The sequence below is a fragment of the Balaenoptera physalus genome, assembly GCF_965194825.1.
Source record: "Balaenoptera physalus genome assembly, chromosome: 3".
Classification (NCBI taxonomy): Eukaryota; Metazoa; Chordata; class Mammalia; order Artiodactyla; family Balaenopteridae; genus Balaenoptera; species Balaenoptera physalus.
The window spans coordinates 51906759-51929524 of NC_138890.1; the positions used below are offsets into that span (position 1 = coordinate 51906759).

At 43.8% G+C, this 22766-nt stretch overlaps 1 protein-coding gene and 1 long non-coding RNA gene across 5 annotated transcripts in view; one reads left to right on the top strand and one right to left on the bottom strand.

Moving 5' to 3' along the window:
• LOC309657205 overlaps positions 1 to 22417 on the top strand; it is a 131518-nt gene extending 109101 nt beyond the window's left edge. Inside the window, exons 10-14 of one of the 4 annotated variants that reach the window (XR_014261693.1) lie at positions 3851 to 4014; positions 6267 to 6487; positions 10162 to 10308; positions 19532 to 19597; positions 20747 to 22417. This is a non-coding gene — a long non-coding RNA (uncharacterized lncRNA). Of the gene's footprint in view, positions 1 to 3850; positions 4015 to 6266; positions 6488 to 10161 lie in introns of all 4 variants that reach the window. The other 3 variants (XR_014261694.1, XR_014261695.1, XR_014261696.1) reach the window with 3 other exon arrangements.
• ABLIM3 (actin binding LIM protein family member 3) overlaps positions 1 to 22766 on the bottom strand; it is a 145840-nt gene that overhangs the window by 2785 nt on the left and 120289 nt on the right. Inside the window, exons 17-22 of the mRNA XM_082454196.1 lie at positions 9065 to 9212; positions 7796 to 7825; positions 7188 to 7246; positions 5483 to 5543; positions 4773 to 4780; positions 4154 to 4234 (exon numbers count right to left, since the gene is read on the bottom strand). Coding sequence (XP_082310322.1) covers positions 4154 to 4234; positions 4773 to 4780; positions 5483 to 5543; positions 7188 to 7246; positions 7796 to 7825; positions 9065 to 9212 — 387 coding nt within the window. The remainder of the gene's footprint in view (positions 1 to 4153; positions 4235 to 4772; positions 4781 to 5482; positions 5544 to 7187; positions 7247 to 7795; positions 7826 to 9064; positions 9213 to 22766) is intronic.

Below are 22766 nucleotides of genomic sequence, written 5' to 3' on the forward strand. Positions count from 1 at the left end.
AGAGTTAGAAATATATGGCACTTAAAATGTGGCAAAATGTGAAAAATTGGTACATTTAGGTGAAGGGTAGATGGATACTCATCTTACAATTCTTGCAACTTTTCTGGAGGTCTGAAATTTTATTTTTCAAAATAAAATTTACAATTATGTTTGTTTAAAGATAGAAATAGATGGCATACATCCTGCCTGTAAACTTCCTGCATTCACTTGCTGTTGGTAGCAATTATATTAGCTAATTGAGTATTGAAGGAGATTGAATGAGAATCATGTATACAGCCACATAACAATTAGACAATTCTCTGGCCTGTTGTCCCTGTGAATTAATGTTTTTGCCACATTTCCAGAACTTTAGGTAAAAGTAACTGATACTTTTGTTAGATATCATTGGCTGCCGATGACTCTGAGTTGATTTTTTAGTACTTAATATTTAACACTACCACCAATTCCTTGTATTGCATTTATATTATGCTCAGTAGTTCATAAATGTACATTCACCCTCATTTTTCTCCTTTAATTCTTCTGACCTGATTTTCTTCTGAAAACCAGGAATTATTTCTACCCAACTGAAAGATGAGAAAAGCAAAAGTCAGAGAATTAAAATGACTTGCCCAAGAGGGAGGGAGGGGAGGAGACTAGGTAAATAGCAGAGCTGAGACCAAAGTCCAGGGCTTCTGATTCCAAATGCAGTGTACTCTCACTGCTCCTCTTGGTCAGTCCCATTAAGAATTTCATAAATATGTCTTTCTTTTATGAAAAATTTCCAAAGTACACAAAAGAGAGAAAATAGCACAATGCACACCCATGCCCATCATCCAGATTCAAAGAGTTTTACCACATTTGCTTCATCTGTTTCCTTTGCTGAAGTGTCTTAAAGCAAACCTTAGACACTGTCTGTTCACTCCTACATACAGCAGTTTGCATCTCAAAACATACTGGGTATTTTCTTACATAACCACAACAGCATGGGCAAGGAAAAAAATGACAATAATTCCACAGAATTACCTAATACCTGTCTACAATAAAATTCCCCTAATTGTCTCAAAGTGTTTTTTTATAGTTGGTTTGTTTGAATAAGGATTCAAACAGCATCCACACATCACACTTGGTTGTTAGACTCCAGCAGTCTAGACAGTGCCCCTCTTCTTTTGTTCATGCTATTGACTCGCCCAAATCTGTTTTACTTTCACTTGAGTGCTGAAAAATATGTGGATATGAGAGCATTCTCCGCTCCTTCCATAGTAAAGACTGAGGGGAACTGTCTCATTTGTTCTTTTTGTTGTTGTTGTTGTTAGAGAGTGATGGTTACTGTTGATTCTCTAGCTGGCTTTATCCACTGTGTTTAAAAAAATATATATATTTTTTTTTAAAATAAGACTCAATATAAAGGAATGGCAGACTAAACTACTCAAGTAAACACTGTAGGGCACACTGAAGGAGTCTGAGGCTTTTCTTCTCTCCTCCTGTTAAGGGCCACGTGGCGCCTCCTTTCTCCTCTGAGTTCTCAGAGCACACAATGGCAGCCCTGTCCATTTGACATTCACCGCAGATTTTAAAGCATAAAGGTTAAGTGCATGGGCTTTACAGCCAGGCAGATATGAGTGTGTGACCTTGGACATGATAACCTCACTGAGCCTCAATGTCCTCTTCTGAGAGTGGCAGCATCGCAGTACCTACCTCACGGATATTGTGAGGGTGACTGAGCTGATGCGAGTCATGTGCTTGGCACAGTGGCTGGCACTCAGTCACTGGCACTCTCATTAGTGCAGTGATCTCTTCATGTGTCTGTCACATAGCATGGCCTGGTCTCCGTTTCCTTTGATTTCATCTCCTCCTCATCCTCTCTTCTGGGCTCACGTGGCCCCAGCCACACTCACCTCCTGCCGTCCCCCAGCACACCAGACTCGCTCCTGCGTCAGGGCCTTGGCAGCGGCTGTTCCCTTGGCCCAGAATGCTCTTCCTTCCTATATAAGCATGGCTAACTCCCTCACCTACTTGAAGTCTTTGCTCAGATGTCTTGTTTTCAATGAGATCTACTCTGACCACCCTATTGAAAACTGCAACTCACCCCTCCAACTCCCAATCCCCCCTCACTCTGTTCTCCTCTTACCCTTTCCCTCAGCCCAGTTACCTCCCAACATACTATATCCTTTATTTATTACTTGTGTCATTTACTGTCTGTCTCCTCACATGAGAACACCAGCTCCAAGAGGGCAGGGGTCCTTGTTTTGTTCACTGATACGTTGTAGGCACCTAGAACAGTACCTGGTGTATGTAATAGGTTTCAATAAATATTTATTGAGTGAACAAGTATCTATACTCTGAGCCCCTTGAGGAGAGAGTCAGGGGTTTCTTTCTTCCGTGCCCTGCCTGAACTGCTGCAGACGGCTAGGGCAGTGTCTCTAGCCCAGTGGTCTCAGCTCAGGCTATATATTAGACATCCCTGGGAGCCTCTGAAAAATACTGATGCCTGAGCTCCTTCCCCAGATTGTGATTTAATTGAACTCAGATGGGGCCCTGTATTGGTATTTTAAAAAGCTCCCTAAGTGATTCTGATGCTTAGAGAAGGTTGCGTTTTCCTGGTCTGAGCTTCTGGATGTCCTGGAGGATGTAGGAGAGCAGTTGGTCCTCCATTACGAACCAGGTTCGTGAACATTTCCATCCCTAAGTTCTGGCTCCAGTGAGCTGCCGTGGGAGCTGTCCCCTTCAGCACCGGCAGACACTCGCTGCTAGACAGTGAAAGGAAGCCCTTGTTATAAACGTGGGGAGAATCATCTGCTTCCTTCCCTGCTACCCCAGCATGCTAGAGCTGAAAGGACTCACAGAGCTTCCTGGCCCACTCACATCCCCCTCCTATGGCTCCAACCCTCTACTCTGGGCAAATTCATCAGCCGTCAGGTCAGGGGTGGTCCCAAGAAGTGCTGAGCCTCCTCTCTTACAAGCCTGCATTCAATTCCACAGACATCTCCTGACACCTCCCCTAGTCAGGCCCTGTGGTAGATGACAGACAATGTGTCAGGCAGAGGAAATGGATGGCTTGATGATCTGATACAAAGGAGAAAGAGAGGTATTGGATCTGTGCTCTGGACGCAGGGCTGGGGAGGCTGGAGGAAGAGGTTAGTGCCACATCCTGAAGAAGGCTTGGGGGGAGGCTTTGGGGCACAGGCATCACTAGAATGGGGCCCTGATGAGTGAGGAGGCTGGCAAGATGGAAAGGGTGTTCCAGGGAGAGGCAGGGAGAGGCACTGGGGTGAAAAGGGCAGCGTGTGCTCCTGGAACTAATGTAACCAGGGACCGGGACTCCATGCCAAGTGGACCGGATGGCTTGAGAGCCCAGTGCCACGGTCAGGCCACGTCTGCGCCTTATTTATGCTGTTGCCACTGCTCGTGTTGCTTTCCTGCCTCTCCATCCATCTAAACCTGCCCACCTCCAAAGTCCATCCAAACCCTTCCTCTTCCTGGAAGCCTGTGTCACCCCACCCAGCCTTAGTGGTCTTCTCTGAGTAACAGCAATGACACACTTAGGAAGAATTTTCTACTCAGTACACTGCCAGATTCTGTGTGAAGGGCTCTATGTGTATTGTCTCATGTATGTCATTTGGCAACCTGAGGGAAGCATGACAACCACCCCATTTTACAGAGGAGAAAACTACGGTTTGGAGAGGTGGTCATGTGGCCAAGCTGTCCAGTTAGGCATGGCAGCATCAGGCTTGGAACCTAGGGAGTCTTGCTTGAGACTTGCTTATATGTTTACCCTCTGCACAGAGCTCTCCCCCACCCTTCCCCGTCACAGGCACTGGTCTTCTATACAATCCTGCACAACACCAGTGCTGTGTTTCTTCTTATCGCACAGACTGCAGGCTCTTGGAGGGCAGGAACCAAATCCAGCTCTTCTCTTATGTCTGCAGAAGCATTAGCCCCAGCTGGAGACGTGCTGTAGCTGTGCACCACAGATGCTAACTGAATTGAGGAGGCTGCATGGAACAGCAAGGAACAGCCTTGCGCTAAGGAAACCAGGTTGGAGTCTCTGCTTTTTTAACCAGCTGTGTGACCTTTACGCCATTCATTCTGCCTGCTCCTCCCAAGCTGGGTTAGACCAGGCAATTTCTGGAATCACTTCAAACCCAAAGGCTCCTGCTCAGTTTCCTATACATACCTCTAAACGCGTCCGATCCACATCCTTGGGCAGTCGGTTTCTCCCTCTTGTGGTCACCAGGAGCAGTTCATAAGGGTAGATCTAAGAAGAGAGGAGGGGGGATATTTGTAGGTTGGGTTAGGGTGGTGGGCTTGTCCCTTCAGACATATTTTGTGTCTGGCTGGGGCTCCCTCCTCTGTCCAGAAAGAGCCAGAGATTAAAGTCTGGAGGAAGGGCTGAGTATGTCCTCTTTGGGGTTTCCTGGCAGCCTCAAGGCACCTTCTCCCAAAAGGCAAGGCCCTGGAGTCCTTGAATACTGCCAGGGATGAGCTTGGTTGCATTTGGCCTTAATGTGAGCACAAGGGCTCCTGAGTGTAAATGTCTCATATCTGTGATTGGCAAGCCTCTAGAGAGTCTCCGAGGCCCAGGGGAACTGTCTGGTTTCAGGAGGCAAGAGATGTAGGGCAGGATTCAGGGAAACTGGGCCAAGGAGGGACTGGAAATGCTAGTCTTGAGAGGACCCTTGGGGTTATTTATCGATGTTCCCTTCCCGGCATAGACAGTGCTGTCATCTTCCTGCTGGTCCCCAGTGTAGCAACATGCAGGGTCCCGGAGACCCCCAGGGTCTGTGTATCTTTACCTTGTACTCTGTAGAGAGAAAAGAGACACACACAAAGTAGCAACCATCAGTCTTTGCTTTGCATCACTACACTGGCCTCTGTCATAGAGACCCTGTCCTTATTGAATTCATCCCAAATCAAGGCTGGTTTGAACACAATGGAGAAAGGGGTTGGGCTGATCCAGAGATAGGTTTTTAGGGGGAAAATGACTTTTGAGACATTTAGAATAGAAATAAGAAGAGTCTGGGACCATGAAGCACATGGGTGAGATCCTTCATCTTCTGGGGGGAATCCTCCAGGGTTTGCTGTGGGCCTTCCTTCCTGCCTGAGCCTGCTTGTAGGAGCTGGAAGAGGCTGGTGGGAGAGCATCACGGGAAGAGAGCATGAGGCTCATGGAATTTTTTCTGGGAACAATGTGCATTTGGCTCTGAGTATTTCCCTCCACCCGGGGCTGGCAGGCAACTCTAGCTCAGCAGTACTGGGAGAATAGCAAGCACTCTGTGATGGCTCTGGGAATCCAGATGGGACAGATGGCCTGGAGATCACCCAAGGCCCGGGACTTGAGAGGATGAGAGAAGAGCAGGGGAAAAGAGAGGGAATGGGAAGTGAAAGGGAACTCGGGGTTTGCACAGAGCCCAGCGTGGGACCAGAATCGTTTGTCAAACGGGCTATTATGAGCAGTGCATTATAATGAGGTCCCTGTGAAGTCCCAGGAGAGGCCGGCACTCACCTCGCATGCCCCAGTTGACAGCGTTCATGCTGTCGTAATGGAATAGGTCTGCGCTGGGTGTCTGCAGGGGAGACAGAACCAGGGCTGGCCTGAGGCAGGCTCACCTCTGCCTCCCTGAAGTACTCACCCATCTCCAGAAAATGCACTGGGGCTGGTGGGACACGGGGCCCTCTCAGAAGCCTCGGTCTCAAGGTGGAGTGATTTACTTCACTGCCATATGCCTAGTGCCTAGGCCTGGCACATAGTAGGCACTCAGTAAATATTCATTTATTAGTGAATTACAGCTCATGCTTTCTTTCATTACTCAAATATCATTTTCTCTATGAGATCTGCCCTGACAACTCTATCTAAAATTGCAAATCGCCCCTTCCCCAACTCCCAACCTCCCTCATCCTGCTCAATTTCCCCCTTTTTTTCCATAGCACTTACTACCTTCTACATTGTGTATAAGGTGACTTGTGTACTATTTACTACTTGCTTTCTATTTCTCCCTATACGAATATAAGCTCCAAGGGCAGGGCTCTTTGTTTTGTTCGGTCACTGAGGTATTCTAAGCACTCAGAGCAGTGCCTGGCATACATAAAAGGCTTTCAATAAACACCTATCTGTTCATGAACAAATGTCTAGGCTTTGGGCGTGTTGAGGACAGGGTCTGTCTCTTTCCCGCTTGGAGCGGGTGGGGCCCCAACACCAGCCGTGGCTCTACTATGGACCTCTGATCCCTTTTGCGTGCTTAACCCTAAAATTGTCTCTTAACAAGTCTACCATTTCTGTCCCTCTGCAGTCTCTTCTCTACACAAGAGGGATCCCGTTAAAAATCTGAGTTGGATGGTGCAGCACACCTACCGGAACCCCTCTGAGTCCTTACCAGCACACAGGGCCCTAATGACATCTCCGTCTGGCTTCATCTCCATGCTCACTCCATCCCAGCCACGCATCCTCCCACCCAGGGACTCTGACACTGTGCTTCCCTCTATTAGGGTGGCTCTTGCTGGTCTTGGAGAGGTGAGGTCCCTCCCTGCACTCAGGCCTTTGTTTAAATTCACTCTCTGACCTTCTCTCTCTTTGCCTCATAGCTTTGTCTTCCATCTGAGCACTTATGACTGCTGACTTCAAGTCACTTAGTAGGTGCTCAGTAAATAAATGTCTATCTCAGTGTCCTTGCCCTTTCCCCCATCACTTGTCTAGTCACAGAGCCTCTCCTTTTGCCAACAAGACGTATTTTTCATCCCCTTTTTAGTCCTTAAACCACCTCACAGCTTCCATGAAGGTTTTACGCCACAGGACATCTAAGAGCTCAGAAGGCTCCAAGCCACAACGGGTGAGTGGAACCCAGCAGTCAGGTGTGGGCTGTCAGGGGCAGCTGGCCCAGGCTCGAATCCTGGCTCAGCACTTACTAGGAATGAGAGCTCAAGCAGGTCAGTGAGCCCCTCTGTGCCCCCATCTTCATCCGCAAGATAGAGTTATTAAAAATAGTAACTACCTTGCAGGGTTATAATGAGTGAGTGCTTGTAAAGTGCTCAGCATGGAGAAATTGTGCCATAAATACTAGGTGCTCCCAGCCCCTCTCATAGGGGGCTCTTTTGTTAATGCACCTCTAGCCCCAAGGCCTCTGTCCAGGTTTCACCCATAAGTCATCACTCCTGAGCTAACACAGGAATTGTGAACCTCTTGGGGATAATGTCCCTGGAACAGCCTCTCTTACCCTGTGCAGCCCGTTTCTTCTGTAGGCAGGCAGGGAGGCAGATTTGGAGATGAGGGGGTCTGAAAAGAAGGAGCCAAGACAATTACCAGGAGCCCCAAGCCAGGGTTTCCTCTCCCTGAGGTCATCTGGCTGCAAATGGCCAATGTTACTCATGGGAAGGGGGACAGACAGGGACCACTAGCTCCTTCCACTGCTCTCCAGGCTTACAACTAACAATCTTAGGGGTGCCTCACCCTGGCAGAATTCTAGGCCCACCCCAGGTACCCTCACAGAGTCTTCTGGTGTTAACCTGCACACATCTATCCTCCTATGATGGACCCATGTGTCCTGGAATTGGAGTCGAGCTGGAGCTCAGACAGGCAGGCTCCCACGTGGGTGGAAGAGGTGTGTGCTCTTTCTTTCTCTCTGAGAGCTGCTGGGCATGGCAACACTGGTTCCAGAACCAAAGACCCACTATCTGACAAACACATGGGGTGGACTACTTTAGATGGGGACTGTGCTGGGACATCCACGTTGTATGGTCATCACAACTAAGGGGGACCTGCCGCTGACTCAGCTCTGGCCCTCACAGAACATGATGGGCTGAAGGAAGGGCAGGCAGAACATACCGCTGTCAGCCAGGTAGTGGGACCGAGGGGCTGCAAGAGAGGGAAGCCAGAGATCAGCATTCATGGAGACAGACAGAAATGGCTCCCATACCTGGGCCACCCTGGCCGGCGGGGAGGAGGGCCCTCCTTCAGTACCTCCTTTCCCACTGGTCAGTTTCTAACTGTTGCACCTGCACCCTATTCTCCCTCCCCCACCCAGCTTGTAGCCCAGCACCTGGCACAGTGCAGGTGCTCTGTGATATCTGTTGCACAAATGCCATTGAATGGAGCTGAATTTTGAGCAGCACTGGTGCAGTGTACAGAGCCAGGGGTTGAAAACAGTGCCTCTCAGTGGTGAAACAGGGAAACGGCCCATCAGTTCATCCTGGCTTGGCCATTAATAGATACCCAATTTCAGATAAGTAAATCATGCTTCGTTTTCTTATCTGTAAAATGGAAGGGATAGTGTCTCCTTTACAGGGTTATTGTGAAGAATATAGGACACAATATAGTAAGGTGCTTAGCACAGTGCCTGACAGATACAAACCCTCAATAAAACTGGCTTTATCATCACCACCACCACCACCACTGTCATCTTTGAGCTCACCTAGAATCAAGGTGCAGTACAGCAAAGAGGGAAAAGCTTATGGCCTTGAAGTCACTCTATGCTGGGCCTGATCCTGGCTCAGTCACTTACTGGCTTTCTGACCTTGGGCAAGAGGGTTAACCTCAGGTCTCTCATCTATAAAGTGGGTGATAATAATCCCTCTACATTGTGGGTCTTTGTGAGGACCAAGGGTGATAATGTATCTATAAATGTCCAGCACACAGGATTGTAATAAATGGCACCTTTTATTATCCATCAAGTATTGACCTGAGATAGGACTTCCTGGCAGGACTGAATCCCGCAGGGGTAAGTAAGAGAGGAGGCAGGAAGAGGATGTGTGAGTCTAGGAACAGGGAGGAGCTTACAGTGAAAGACTCTCAGGGAAAAGTGCTTGAACCAAGCCTCTGCTTGTATACCTCCAGTGATGGGAGGCTTGCTACCTTAAGAGGCATCCCCTTTTATCTTCAGACTATTAGAAGAGTCTTTTCTTTACATGGAAACTGATTGGAAGCCATGGCTTCAGATGATCCAAAGAAGCAGAAGTGACAGCTCAGGACAGAGCATGGTCTTATTTAGTCTGTATTCTAGACCCTGGTGAGGCCATAAAAGGTTAGATTCACTAATGGAAGAACTGATGGGGAAGAAAGTGCCCCCACCCCGGCAGGTTACAGGGCAGTGCTTACAGCCATTTAGGGACATATCATAGCCAGCTGTGTGCAGGGCCTCTCGGCTGCTGGTGGAGCTCCGGGGTGGGGTCCAGGGATCCGCGTAAGAACTGGACCGGGCCTTCATCTCTTCCTTCAGAATTAGTCGGCCAATTCCACTCTGGAGCTGGGGGTGGGGGAGGAACAAGATGAAGTTAGAAGGAAGCAAAGAACACTGAGATGGAACAGGCTTAGGAAAGGCTGAGGGACCAAGATGCTCTATAGTGAACCTCTGGCATTTTTTGCCTTTTCACTGTCCCTCTTTCCTTGCAGCACCCATATTTTCCTTTGTGGGACTTCATTTCTCTTCCACAAGTAGTCCTGTGGTCAGGGTGGGGCTCTGGTGGTACGTACCGGAGCCCATATACAATATGTGGGCTTTTGTGTGTGGCTTCTTTCACTAAGCATAATGTTTTCAAGGTTCATACACATTGTAGCATGTATTAGCACTTCATTCCTTTTTATAGCTGAATAATAGTCTGTAATATGGATATGCCACATTTTGTTTATTCATTTGTGAGTTGATGGACATTTGAGCTGCTTCCATCTTTCGGCTCTTGTGAGTAGTACTGTTAGGAACCTGTGTGTACACGTATTCGTTTAAGTACCAGTTTTCAGTTCTTCTGGGTATATACCTAGGAGTGGAACTGATGGGTCTGTGAACAAAGAATGTCACCTAACGGGTCAGTAAACAAAGGATGTTGCAGCCATCCAGCCAACAACCTCTGCAGCCACCACCAACGGTATACCCCGAGAGGATTCAGAATGGAGTAAAACAGGATACTGGCCCTAGATAGTTAAGGTGCCTATCAAAGGAATGATTTCAGTGCATCTTCCCATACACAGAAAAGGGCTAAATTCATTAACGTGAGATGTCTGTTTTTTTCTTTAATTAGAATCTTTTGACGTTTGACTATCTGCTTTGTTTTGTTTTGTTTGTTTTTGCAAAAATTCCTTTATATCCTGGTTCCTCCCTTACCTCTTCAGAACTGTCCCTCAGAGGTATCTGAGAGGCTGTCTCCCGGGCTTAGGTCCTTAGTATGTCTGCTGAATAAAACATAATTCTCAACTTACAGGTTATGCAGTCAACAGTTTTGACAGCTACAAAGGGACCCAGGGCAGACTTTTCTCCTTTGCCTGAACTCTCCAAGGATCCAGAGCCTACGTACCAGCAGAGCATTCTTGGGCCCGTCTGCCACCTCAGAGAGTCCAGATGAATTTGGGTGAGTCTCTCCTGATTCTCTGATCTCCTGTTACTGGCTGATGATCCTAAGTTTTATTCAGTGATGTTAAACTCCTCACTGGAAGAGTAGTAGGTTATCCTTGAAACTTAGTTTCAAGAAGAGGTACCTGGGTTATGCTCAGTTGAAAGACACTGGGAAGATTTTTTTGCCCAGTTTAGACACTGAGCTGGTTATCCTCAGTTGAAAGACTGGGAAGATTTGGCTCAGTTGAAAGACACTGAGTAAGGCTGGACTGGGTAATTAGGTGGAAGACTGGCCTGTCGTTTTTCCTTGAATTGGCTACTTTAATAGAGTTTGTCAAAATAAAAGTGAAGATATCTCATGAGAGCTTTCAGCTCAGAAGGAACAGCACCTCCTGGCTGGCAACAGCTTCCTCAGGCAACTGAGAAACTTGTGGGAGTGGTAGAGGCAAGTCCTCATACTGTGCAGCTGTCTCTATAGGGAAACCCACTCTTTTTAATTAAAAACTTGCCTGCCAGGGACATGCATAAGGGCTGGCCACTCCATAATCCGAGTACCCATGGTAGTTGTAGGCTACTGAAGGGAGAAACCAAGACTCATAAGAGGGCTAAAATGAATCTAGGGTAAAATCTAGAGGAGTTAAGCTCACAACAGCACATTGGCTCACCACACGATCATCACTAGCGATTTTATCTCCACAAACTGACTCTGGAATGGGGAACAAAGCTTTCAAAACAAAAAGAAAAAGGGACGACAGATTGCCAGCTTCTAACTAACCCCCCAGCCAGATATATGTACAACACTTATACTTACAAGCACTTACTTAATTGGGAATTAAAGGAAATCTCGCCCTGAAAATGACTAAGATGGGGCTCTTCTATTGCATACACAGTTAAGTTAGAGAAAGCCTGCTTGATAAAACATCTTTTCAGAATTCTGACCTTAAAGAAACAAAAGCCCTTCTAGGGGGAACTTGCATTTCTCTCCCTGTGTCTTTGAGATGTAAATGTTCTACCTGATTTTCTTAGGCATTTTGTGTGTGTGTATGTGTATATGTCTCTTTCTGTGTTTTGAGTACTTGGTCTTTGCCACCTGGAAGGTACACATATGGTATACAACTCGGCAGCGAACCGAATAGACTGGGATTCTGAGCAGTCTTTTGTCTGACTGTGCCAACTCTCAGGGGCTTTTGCCATCTTAACCTTCGTTGCATCAGCCTGTGCAATGAAGGCCTTTACTTTCTTAGGCTATTTTGGGGAGTAAACTTTCTAGATCTTGTGAAGGCTACATCTTCACACTCTGTTGTGGGGACTTCTCTGGTGTCTTATTGGTTTGCATCAGTAAGATACATCTTGTTAATGGCCAGATGATGGATCCTTTATATTGGCGAAACTTCTAAATTGGTAAATTTTAAGAGCTGTGTTACTGGTACTTATAAAAAAAAAAACTTAGAAGGTGGAAAACATATATATGGTTAACCTAAGAACTCCCTTAATTGAAAACAACAAGAACAAAAAACTGGTTTGGGAAGCCTTATTTGTGGTCTCTGCTTCCCCTCAGTGAGTCTTACAGATGCTAATAAAAACATTAGGATAATTAATGTTAATTAGGTTGATTAACAGGGAAGTAAACTGAAGAGAAAGTTTAGAGACTTCTTCCCAAAAAGGTGGAAATTTTAAAGGGACTTATCCCAAAAGGATAAAGAAATCTTTAGATGATTATTTAAAAATGGGATAAATAAAACAGATGTTAATGGGATTAAAACAAAGGTTTGATACAACACCATGTAAGGTTGGATGGAACAAAGGGGCCCCCTATAGGTCCCCAACATTAAAGGGCCCCCAACAAGTCCACTCTATTTACCCCACTTAAAAAATATATATACTTAGGGACTTCCCTGGTGGTCCAGTAGGTAAGACTCCATGTTCCCAATGCAGGGGGCCCAGGTTCTATCCCTGGTTGGGGAACTAGATCCCACATGCATGCCACAACTAAGAGTCCGTGTGCTGCAACTAAGAAGCCCACATGCCACAACTAAAACCTAGCACAGGCAAAATAAATAAATAAATATTTTAAAATATACATATATATTTAAATGGCTGGAAGTAAATTACACTGAGATACCTGGCCAACAATTACTTGGGGCAACAGGCCGATTAATCAAGTAAAAGATTGACAAAAGGGCCTGAGTCCCTTGGCTCAACCCCTCACTGGGGACCCCAGAGCCTTTTATTAAAAATAGATAAAAGAGTCAGAGAATAAAAAGAAAGGAAAGCTTCTAGGACTCCTTGAAAGACCAAGGCTTGATGATTGGGTCCTAATGGAAGATAAAGGTAAAGGTATAAAAGTTGATAGAATTGAGATGAAAGTTTATAAAAATTGGTATACCTAAACGGGCTTTATATAAGATGGTTATTTCTCTTTTGTTTAATTATATTGTGTGATATACATGTTTCACTGGGGAATGCTTCATAAGACAGGGCGTATGAATCTGCCCCTCAGGAAATATTATTAAACATACAAAAGGAAACCAGTAGGGTTACCTGAGCCTGTATAATATAATGTAAAAACTGGGAGCAATATAAAGGGGCTAATAAAAATAATAATAGAGATTTTGCTCTGGGTCTCACCTGTGCACTCAGAAAAAGGACCTTTGTTGAATGCCTTATGCAAGCTTTTGAAAGCATGATAAATTGAACCCTAAAATTCTAGAACATAGAACTCTTGAATTTTGGCTTAGTCAGAAATCTTCTCACTGATATAAAACAAATTAAACAAAGTACAGTTGGGCAAATCAATCTTTTAATATCATTTAGGCAGCAGACCAGTTTTTTTGAGAATGAAAAGCAACTGTCTTTGTTTTGCAAATCTCTACAAATAAGAAATGTAAATACAGCCCACATTGATCTGAGACTGAGCCTAATTAGCTCAATCAGGTAAAACCTGAAACCAAGGAGGAAAAAAATAAAAGCAAAAAAGTCCTTTTAAACTCAAACTGCTGGAAAGGCTCCCTCACCCCAAATCTAATTCATAGCCTCCTTAAGGGTTTATCAAGGATAAATACAAATCTTATAAGTCTTTTCCACAAATAGCAAAGCCTCAGTCATCTGAGCAAGCTAATTTAACTTATTCCAACTGTTATTTATAAACTAGTAAGTTTATACTGTAATACCTGACTCATACCTAAGTTTTTAAGGTGAAGCTATGAGATCTCTAGTTAGGTCTGTTTATATGTCTGTGTACACATTATACATATGAGATGTCTCTACCTCTGGAAAATACTGTCAAAATTAAATTTATAAAAGAGTTCCATTTAATTGACTTAAAAGTAAGTGCTTACAAATTAATTACTTCTAAACATAAAAGAAACTGGCCAGGATGAATTTCAGGTTCATGTATCTAGGAAATATTCAATATTAAATTAATATCTGGTATTAAAGCTAGCTTCAGCTTGCCGGTTTAATCAGTCAATATAGACATATCTTACTTGGTACACCTTCAGTGTACCAAGGTTCACTGAAGGTTGATAAGTTCATGTTATTTCTGTTTCAGAGTTTGTCAGCAAAAATATTAACTTGATATGATGATATTTTCATAAATTATAAAGGAAAATAAGAGTTTTCAGGTGAACCCTTTAGGAATAATTATGCTTTGGGTATATTGATTTAAAACAGTTTCTCCAGATTTTTGGTAACTTAAAACTTCAGAGTTTTTCCTAGTTATTTCTAATTTAATTTTAATTTTATATTGGAGTATAGATGATTTACAATGTTGTGTTAGTTTCAAGTATACAGCTAAATGATTCAATTATACATACATCTGTTCTTTTTCAGATTCTTTTCCCGAGAGGTTATTATAGAATATTGAGTAGATTCCCTGTGCTATACAGTAGGTCGTTTTTGATTATCTGTTTTATATATAATAGTGTGTATATGTTAATCCCAAACTCCTCATTTATCCCTCCCCCCCACCCCCACCCCCCCACGTTTCCCCTTTGGTAACCTAAGTTTATTTTCGAAGGCTGTGAGTCTGTTTCTCTTTGGTAAATAAGTTCATTTGTATCATTTTTTGGGGTTCCACATGTAAGTGATATCATATGATATTTGTATTTCTGTCTGACTTCACTTAGTATGATTATCTCTAGGTCCATCCATGTTGCTGCAAATGGCATTATTACATTTTTTTATGGCTAATATTCCATTGTAGATATGTACCACATCTTCATTATCCATTCCTATGTAGATGGACATTTAGGTTGCTTCCATGTCTTGGGTATCGTAAATAGTGCTGCAATGAAGATTGGGGTGCATGTATCTTTTCGAATTATGGTTTTCTCTGTATATATACCCAGGAGTGGGATTGCTGGATCATATGGTAGTTCTATTTTTAGTTTTTTAAGGAACCTCCATACTGTTCTCCATAACAGTTGTACCAATTTACATTCCCACCAACAGTGTACGAGGGTTCCCTTTTCTCCACATCCTCTCCAGCATTTATTGTTTGTAGACTTTTTGATGATGGCCATTCTGACTGGTGTGAGGTGATACCTCATGGTGGTTTTGATTTGCATTTCTCTGATAATTAGTGATGTTGAGCATCTTTTCATGTGCTTTTTGGCATCTGTATGTCTTCTTTGGAGAAATGTATATTTAGATCTTCTGCCCATATTTTGATTGCATTGTTTGTTTTTTTGATATAGAGCTGCATGAACTGTTTGTATATTTTGGAGATTAATCCCTTGTCAGCCACTTGGTTTGCAAATATTTTCTTCCATTGTGTGGGTTGTCTTTTCATTTTGTTTATGGTTTCCTTTGCTGTGCAAAAGCTTTTAAGTTTAATTAGGTTCCACTTGTTTATTTTTGTTTTCATGTTCATTACTCCACGTGTTTGTGTTTTTTACAGGATTTTTTCCTGTAATTGGTTTCTAGTCTCATAGTATTGTAGTCAGAAAAGATGCTTGATATGATTTCAATTTTCTTAAATTTGCTGAGGCTTGATTTCTGGCCCAGGATATGATCTATCCTGGAGAATGTTCCATGTGCACTTGAGAAGAATGTATACTCTGCTGCTTTTGGATGGAATGGTCTATAAATATCAATTAAGTCCATCTGGTCTAACGTGTCATTTAAGGCTGTGTTTGCTTACTGATTTTCTGTCTGGATGAGCTGTCCATTGATGTAAGTGGAGTGTTAAAATCCCTATTATTTTGTTACTGTCAATTTCTCCTTTTATGCCTGTTAGCATTTGCCTTATATATTGAAGTGCTCCTATGTTGGGTGCATATATATTTTCAGTTATTATATCTTCCTCTTGGATTGATTCATTGATCATTATGTAGCATACTTCTTTGTCTCTTGCAACAGTCTTTATTTTAAAGTCTATTTCATCTAATATGAGTATCACGACTTCAGCTTTCTTTTGATTTCTATTTGTATGGAATACCTTTTTCCATCCCCTCACTTTCAGTCTGTATGTGTCCTGAGGGCTGAAGTGGGTCTCTTGTAGACATATATATATGGGTCTTGTTTTTGTATCAGTTCAGCCAGCCTATGTCTTTTAGCTGGAGCATTTAATCCATTTACATTTAAGGTAACTACCGACATGTATGCTGTTACTGCCATTTTGTTAATTGTTTTGGTTTTTTTTTTTTTTTAACATCTTTATTGGAGTATAATTTCTTTACAATGGCGTGTTAGTTTCTGCTTTATACCAAAGCGAATCAGCTATACATATACATATATCCCCATATCTCCTCCCTCTTGCGTCTCCCTCCCACCCTCCCTATCCCACCCCTCTAGGTGGTCACAAAGCACTGAGCTGATCTATCTGTGCTATGTGGCTGCTTTTGGGTTTGTTTTTGTAGGTCTTTTTTCTTCCCTTCCTCTTTTGTTCTCTTTTGTGATTTGATGACTCTCTTTAGTGTTTTGTTTGGATTCCTTTTTTGTTTGTATATCTATTGTAGATTTTTGGTTTGCAGTTCCCATGAGGTTTTTTTTTTAAAAGGAATTCCTTTATTTTTTATTATTTATTTATTTATTTATTTTTGGCTGTGTTGGGTCTTCGTTTCTGTGTGAGGGCTTTCTCTAGTTGTGGCAAGCGGGGGCCACTCTTCATCATGGTTCGGCGGCCTCTCGTTGCGGAGCACAAGCTCCAGACGCGCAGGCTCAGTAGTTGTGGCTCACGGGCCTAGTTGCTCCGCGGCATGTGGGATCTTCCCAGACCAGGGCTCGAACCCGTGTCCCCTGCATTGGCAGGCAGATTCTCAACCACTGCGCCACCAGGGAAGCCCTCCCATGAGGTTTTCATATAGCAGTCTATATACATATACAAGATTTTTTAAGTGGCTGGTCTCTTAATTTGAAATGAATTTCCAATATCCTGCAATTGTACTCTCCTCAAGATTGCTGGTTTTGATATCATATTTGTGTGTGGCTGATTTCCTACCTTTAATGCATGTTTGCCTTTGTTGGTGAGTTTTCCCATTCCTAAGTTGCTTGTTTCTAGTTGTGGCCTTTTCTTTTCTGCCTAGAGAAGTTCCTTTAGCATTTGTTGTAAAGCTGGTTTCATGGTGCTGAATTCTTTTAGCTTTTGCTTCTCTGTAAAGCTTTTGATTTCTCCATCAAATATGAATGGGAGCCTTGCTGGGTAGCATAATCTTGGTTATAGGTTTTCCCCTTTCATCACTTTAAATATATCATGCCACTCCCTTCTGGCCTGCAGAGTTTCTGCTGAAAAATCAGCTGTTAACCTTATGGGGATTCCCTTGTATGTTATTTGTTGCTTTTCCCTTGTTGTTTTTTCTATTTTCTCTTTGTCTTTAACTTTTGTCAGTTTGATTAATATGTGTCTTGGCGTGTTCCTCCTTGAGTTTATCCTGTATGGGACTCTTTGCACTTCCTGGACTTCATTGAGTGTTTCCTTTCCCATGTTAGGGAAGTTTTCAGTGATAATCTCTTCCAGTATTTTCTCAGGCACTTTCTCTCTCTCTCTCCCTTCTGGGACCCCTATAATGCGAATGTTCGTGCATTTAATGTTGTCCCAGAGGTGTATGAGACTATCCTCATTTCTTTTCATTCTTTTTTCTTTATTCTGTTCCACGGCAATGATTTCAACCACTCTCTCTTCCACTTATTCATTCTTCTGCCTCGTTTATTCTGCTACTGATTCCTTCTTGTGTGTTTTTCATTTCAGTTATTGTATTGTTCATCTCTGTTTCTTTGTTCTTTAGATCTTCTAGCTCTTTTTTAAACATTTCTTGTATTCTCAGTCTGTGCCTCCATTCTTTTTCTGAGATCTTGGATCATCTTTACTATCATTACTCTGAATTCTTTTTCAGGTAGATTGCCTATCTCCACTTCACTTTGTTGTTCTTCTGGGTTTTTATCTTGTTCCTTTGTCTGGAACATATTTCTCTGCCGTCTCATTTTTTTCTAAATTTCTGTGTTTATGGTCTCCCTTCCACACGCTGCAAGATTGTATTTCCTCTTGCTTCTGGTGTCTGCCCCCCGGTGGGTGAGGTTGATCCAGGGGCTTGTGCAGGCTTCCTGGTGGGAGGGACTGGTGCCTGCCCACTGGTGGGTGGATCTGGGTCTTGTCTCTCTGGTGGGCAGGGCCATGTCAAGGCGTATGTTTAGAGGTGGCTGTGAGCTCAGTACAACTATAGGCAGCCTGTCTGTTGATTGGTGGGGCTGTGTCCCCTGCCCTGCTTGTTGTTTGGCCTGAGGTGTTCCAGCACTGGAGCCTACAGGCTGTTGGGTGGGACCAGGTCTCGGTGCCAAAATTGCACCCTCCCTGAGAACTCATGCCAATCAATATTCCCTGGGGCCTTTGCCGCCAGTGTCCTTGCCCCCACAGTGAGCCACAGCTGACCTCCACCTTCCCTGGAGACCCTTCAAGATCTGCAAGTAGGTCTAGTCCAGGCTCCTGTGGAGTCACTGCTTTGTGCTGGGTCCCTCCAAGAGTGGAATCTGTTTCCCCTCATCTGTGGAGCTCCTGCACTCAAGAACTGCTGGCCTTCAAAGCCAAATGCTCTGGGGGCTTCTCCTCCCAATGCCAGACCCTCAGGGTGGGGACCCTGACGTTGGGCTCAGAACTCTCACTCCTGTGGGAGAACCTCTGCAATACAATTATTTTCCAGTCTGTGGGTCACCCACCCAGCAGGCATGGGATTTGATTATATCGAAAAAGTGCCCCTCCTACAATCTCATTGTGGCCTCTTCTTTCTCTTTGGGTATAAAATACCTTTTCTGGTAGGTTCCAATCTTTTTTGTCAGTGGTTGTTCAGCAGTCAGTTGTGATTTTGGTGTTTTTGTGAGATGAGGTGAGCTCAAGTCCTTCTACTCCACCATCTTGTCCAGAATCGAGGTGCTTTTAGTTTGGATGCTTTCTGCCTCTTTCCTTAGTGTGTGCTGGCCATTATTCCTTTCAAATGGTGTGTAGATGTGTGGCGGCCTGTGCACACTCCTGGTATGGCAGGAGCAGCAATCGGTGCCTACTCACGGGTCTCCCAGCAGCAGCAGTGGCCCGTGTGCCCCCAGGCCAGTAGGGGCAGAGACTGTTGTCTGCCTCTGTGTCTCTTAGTAGCAGCGGTGGCCCACGCACTCCCAGGACAGCAGGGACAGCGACTGGAGCTTGCTCACGGCCTGTGCGTGCTCCCCGGACATTGGGTGGAGTGATTGGTACCTGCTCGTGGGTCTCTTAATGGTGGCGGTGGCCCACACACTCCCGAAATAGCAAGGACAGTGCTTGGTGGCTGCTTGCGGGTCTCGTATTTGCGGTGGTGGCCTGCACACTCCTGCGACAGCAGGGACAGCACTTGGCGCCTGATCATGGTTCTCTTATTGGTGGCAGCTGCCCGTGCCTGCCTCTGGAGCCCATGATGGCAGTGGTGGCTCGCACCTGCCCCTGGAGCTCACGTAGGTGGTGTCCTGTTGCCTGAGAACGTACGCACAGGGAAAGAATCTCCTATGGTGGTCCCACCCCTCTCCTTGCATGCCCCCCAGCCATGGTACCTTGCCTCTGTGGCGGCCCAGGCTTCTTCCTAGTGCACCCTCAGTTGCCACACTCCACCCTCTTCAGGCTGTCTCTGCATAGCCAATCCTGGCCCTCTCCCTGGGTCTGACCTCCAAAGCCCAGGCTTCAGCACCCAGCCCCTGCGGGTGGACGAGGGTCTCAGTCTGGGGAGCACAGGGCGGCAGTACTGACCATCTGTGCAGGTCACTGTCCGTTTTGCCTTCCACAGACTGGTTGCTGCACTCTCCTCCGAGGCTCTGAAGCTCCCCCTCTGTCCAGGCTGATCTCCCCACAGGTGAGTGAACCTCCCAGGATGTGGGAACCCTTCCTCTTTCACAGCTCCCTCCCTGGGGCGCAGGTCCTGTCCTGATTCCTTTCTGTCTTTCTTTTTCTTTTGTCTTATCTGGTTATGTGGAGGTTTTCTTGCCCTTTCAGAAGTCTGAGGCCAGTGTTTAGATTTTCTGTGCAAATTGTTCCACTTGTAGATGTATTTTTGATGTATCTGTGGGAAGAGGTGAGCTCCATGTCCTGTTCCTCTGCCATCCTGATTCCTCAGCCCTTGCTAAATTAATTTAAGTAATGGGAATCCACTGACTATCCAGGTCACTTCAAATAAGATAAAATACTCAAACATTATTTGCTAAACAGGTCTAAATTTACCTACTTTTGTCTCCCTACAAGAAGGAAACTAAAGATGTTTGGGTTTACTAGACACATCTCTTGTACCACATTGAGGAAAGAAATTATGCTATGAGAAGATGTATGTTTCTAGAGGTTAAGTGATATGCCAATCAGGAATGCTGGTATGACAAACAGTTCACAATTACTTGCTACTTGTCAGTTTTCACTAGAGTAACGTTTTTAAGGGTTAAAATTATAATATGTAATTAAAGCTACTAAAGATAATAAGGGAAACATTTCAGTATGCAAGGAGAGTAGGGTGTGTTTTTTTCAGCAAAAGAAGGTATGAAGAATGGAAGTGCATTTTGTTAAGTGGAAAGAATGATTTTGTCCTAGAGCTGGTTGTTTCTGGATGGAAAAATAAGGGACAGACTAACAAGAATAGAGAAAGTTGTGGAAGGACTGTAAAAAGGGAGCCCTGAAAAGGACTTTTGTACGTGGTCAGGCTGGGATTGGATTAAATTTAATTAGGTAAGTGGTTATTACTATTAAAAGTAGGCTGGTGCAAGACTGGATTTGGTTCCTCTCTCTGTTAAGAGAACAAAGTTATCTTGAAATACTGCTTTTGAAAACAGATTATGTGAGATTCTTTTTCTGTAAGTCATCTGTATTTGTTTTTGAAATCTTCTGTCACTTTAAGTGAATAAGTATTGTTTCACAGTGACCTATGATCCTATTTGACCAAGTGTTTTGAAACCTTTTTGATATTTTTGACAAAACTTCCCAAATAACAAATTCTAACTGAAGTTCTTTTGACTTCCAGCTAACTCTGGGATGCTTCAAAGAAACCCTGCAACATCTCAGAAAGAAATGTTAAACTAATTAGGCTTACTTGAGAAGCACTGTCAAGTGATTGGAGATAAACCTTCTTAGGTTATATTGTATGGGTAAATGTCATTAATATAGATATTCCAAAATTTATACGGAATTCCTGAAAATCTGGTATGTCCTGGTATAAGGTTATCAGTCATAATTCTAGGTGTTATCTTAGGATGTTGTATGTCACAGAAATATCCAAGTTTCTTGTCGATTACATTATAATCAATCAGATCTTTAACCATGCCATTTTAAGTCCTGTTGTTTATACACAATCATTGTTTTACTCTGATGCTTTTATATATGAAGATCTTAGTGAAGATTCATAAAAAGGACTTTTGATAAATACAAGTTTCTGGTAACTTTTAGATCTTACTCCTGAACTGGGTAAGAAATTTAAAAACACTAATGGAAAACCTGACAACTTCATCTAGATGAACAGGAATTAATTACATGGACTGAATGAATTGATGAATATGAGTTATAATTTTATGACTTTTTTCTGAAATACACTGGTTTTTAATCTCTGTTTTCCAGAAAACCTTTCCTCTTACGCTAACTATGACCTTCAACAAGTTGATAAAGTATACCTTTGTAAACGAAGACGAAACATTTATCTTTTTCTCTCTACCTGATCCCTCCAGAATTTGGCTTCTCTAGCTGGCTCCCCTGTGGACTTGATGGCTTATTTTGACCAGATTACAACTAGTTATACTAATCACTGTTTTAGTTTGTTCTCTCTTGGCATTTTCAAATTATTTATGCCTTGTGCCTCTCTCTGCTGCACTATCAGTTTATTAATGTTACTAGCTGTATTACTTATATCCTGTCTGTTTTATGAGATTATTATGTCTTACATTACCAAAGTGTAACCAAGCCTCCAGCAAAATTAATGACGTCTCGAGTTAGTTGATCATATACATAACTCTACAGAGAATAACTGTAATAGTGCAATTCTAGATCTGGGAAGAAGCAACAAGGGAAAACATTTCCTGGATCACAACAGACTAATAAGACAGGTGATCCAGAGAATTTTAGATTATCAACAGGGTCTAATCCAAAACAAATCAGCACATTGAGTGGCCTGTCAACAGAACCTTCGCCTGATCAAGGGATGAGCCTTCCTAGCCCTGAGGGACAAAATTGGTCATGAAATGCCTCCCAAACATTGGTTGAATTTATGGCCAAGAGGAAGCACTGTGAGCAAAGAAGGTCACCTGCCCTATCAGTAAACAAGCCATCAAGCCATCAAGCCATCAACCTCTGCAGCCACCACCAATGGTGCAGCCTGAGGGGATTCAGGATGGAGAAAAACAGGATACTGGCCCTAGATAGTTAAGGTGCATATTAAAGGAATGATTTCAATGAGCCAAGGGCCTTGCATCTTCCCTTACATAGAAAAGCACTAAATTCATTAACTGTAGATGTCTGTTTTTTCATTAATCAGCAGCAATCTTGTGATGTTCGACTTCCTGATTTTATTTTTGCAAAAACTCCTACATATTCCTGGCTCCTCCCTTACCTCTTTGGAACACTCTCTCAGAGCTATCTGAGAGGCTGTCTCCTGGGCTTAGGTCCTCGGTATGTCTGCTGAATAAAACATAATTCTCAACTTTTAGGTTGTGCGGTTTTTTGTTTTCAGTCGACAGTTTCTATGGTAGTTCTATGTGGTAACTTTTTGAGGGACCACAAACTCTTTCTCAGCAGCTGCACCACCTTCCATCCCCACCAGTGATGCACAAGTCACTGGCATCCACTGACCACAACATGAGAAGAACCTGCTTGAGCATGAGGCCAATGCAGAGGCAATCCAGCATAAGAGCAGAGAGAGTGAATTTCCCTATGGCAGTTTGTTTAGCAGCTGGATCAAGTTGTACCTGCAGCTAATCCTACCAGTTGACTTTTCAGTTATGCCAAGTTTTGCATTTCTCTTTTCTATCATGAGTGAGTTTGAATTTGGTTTCTGT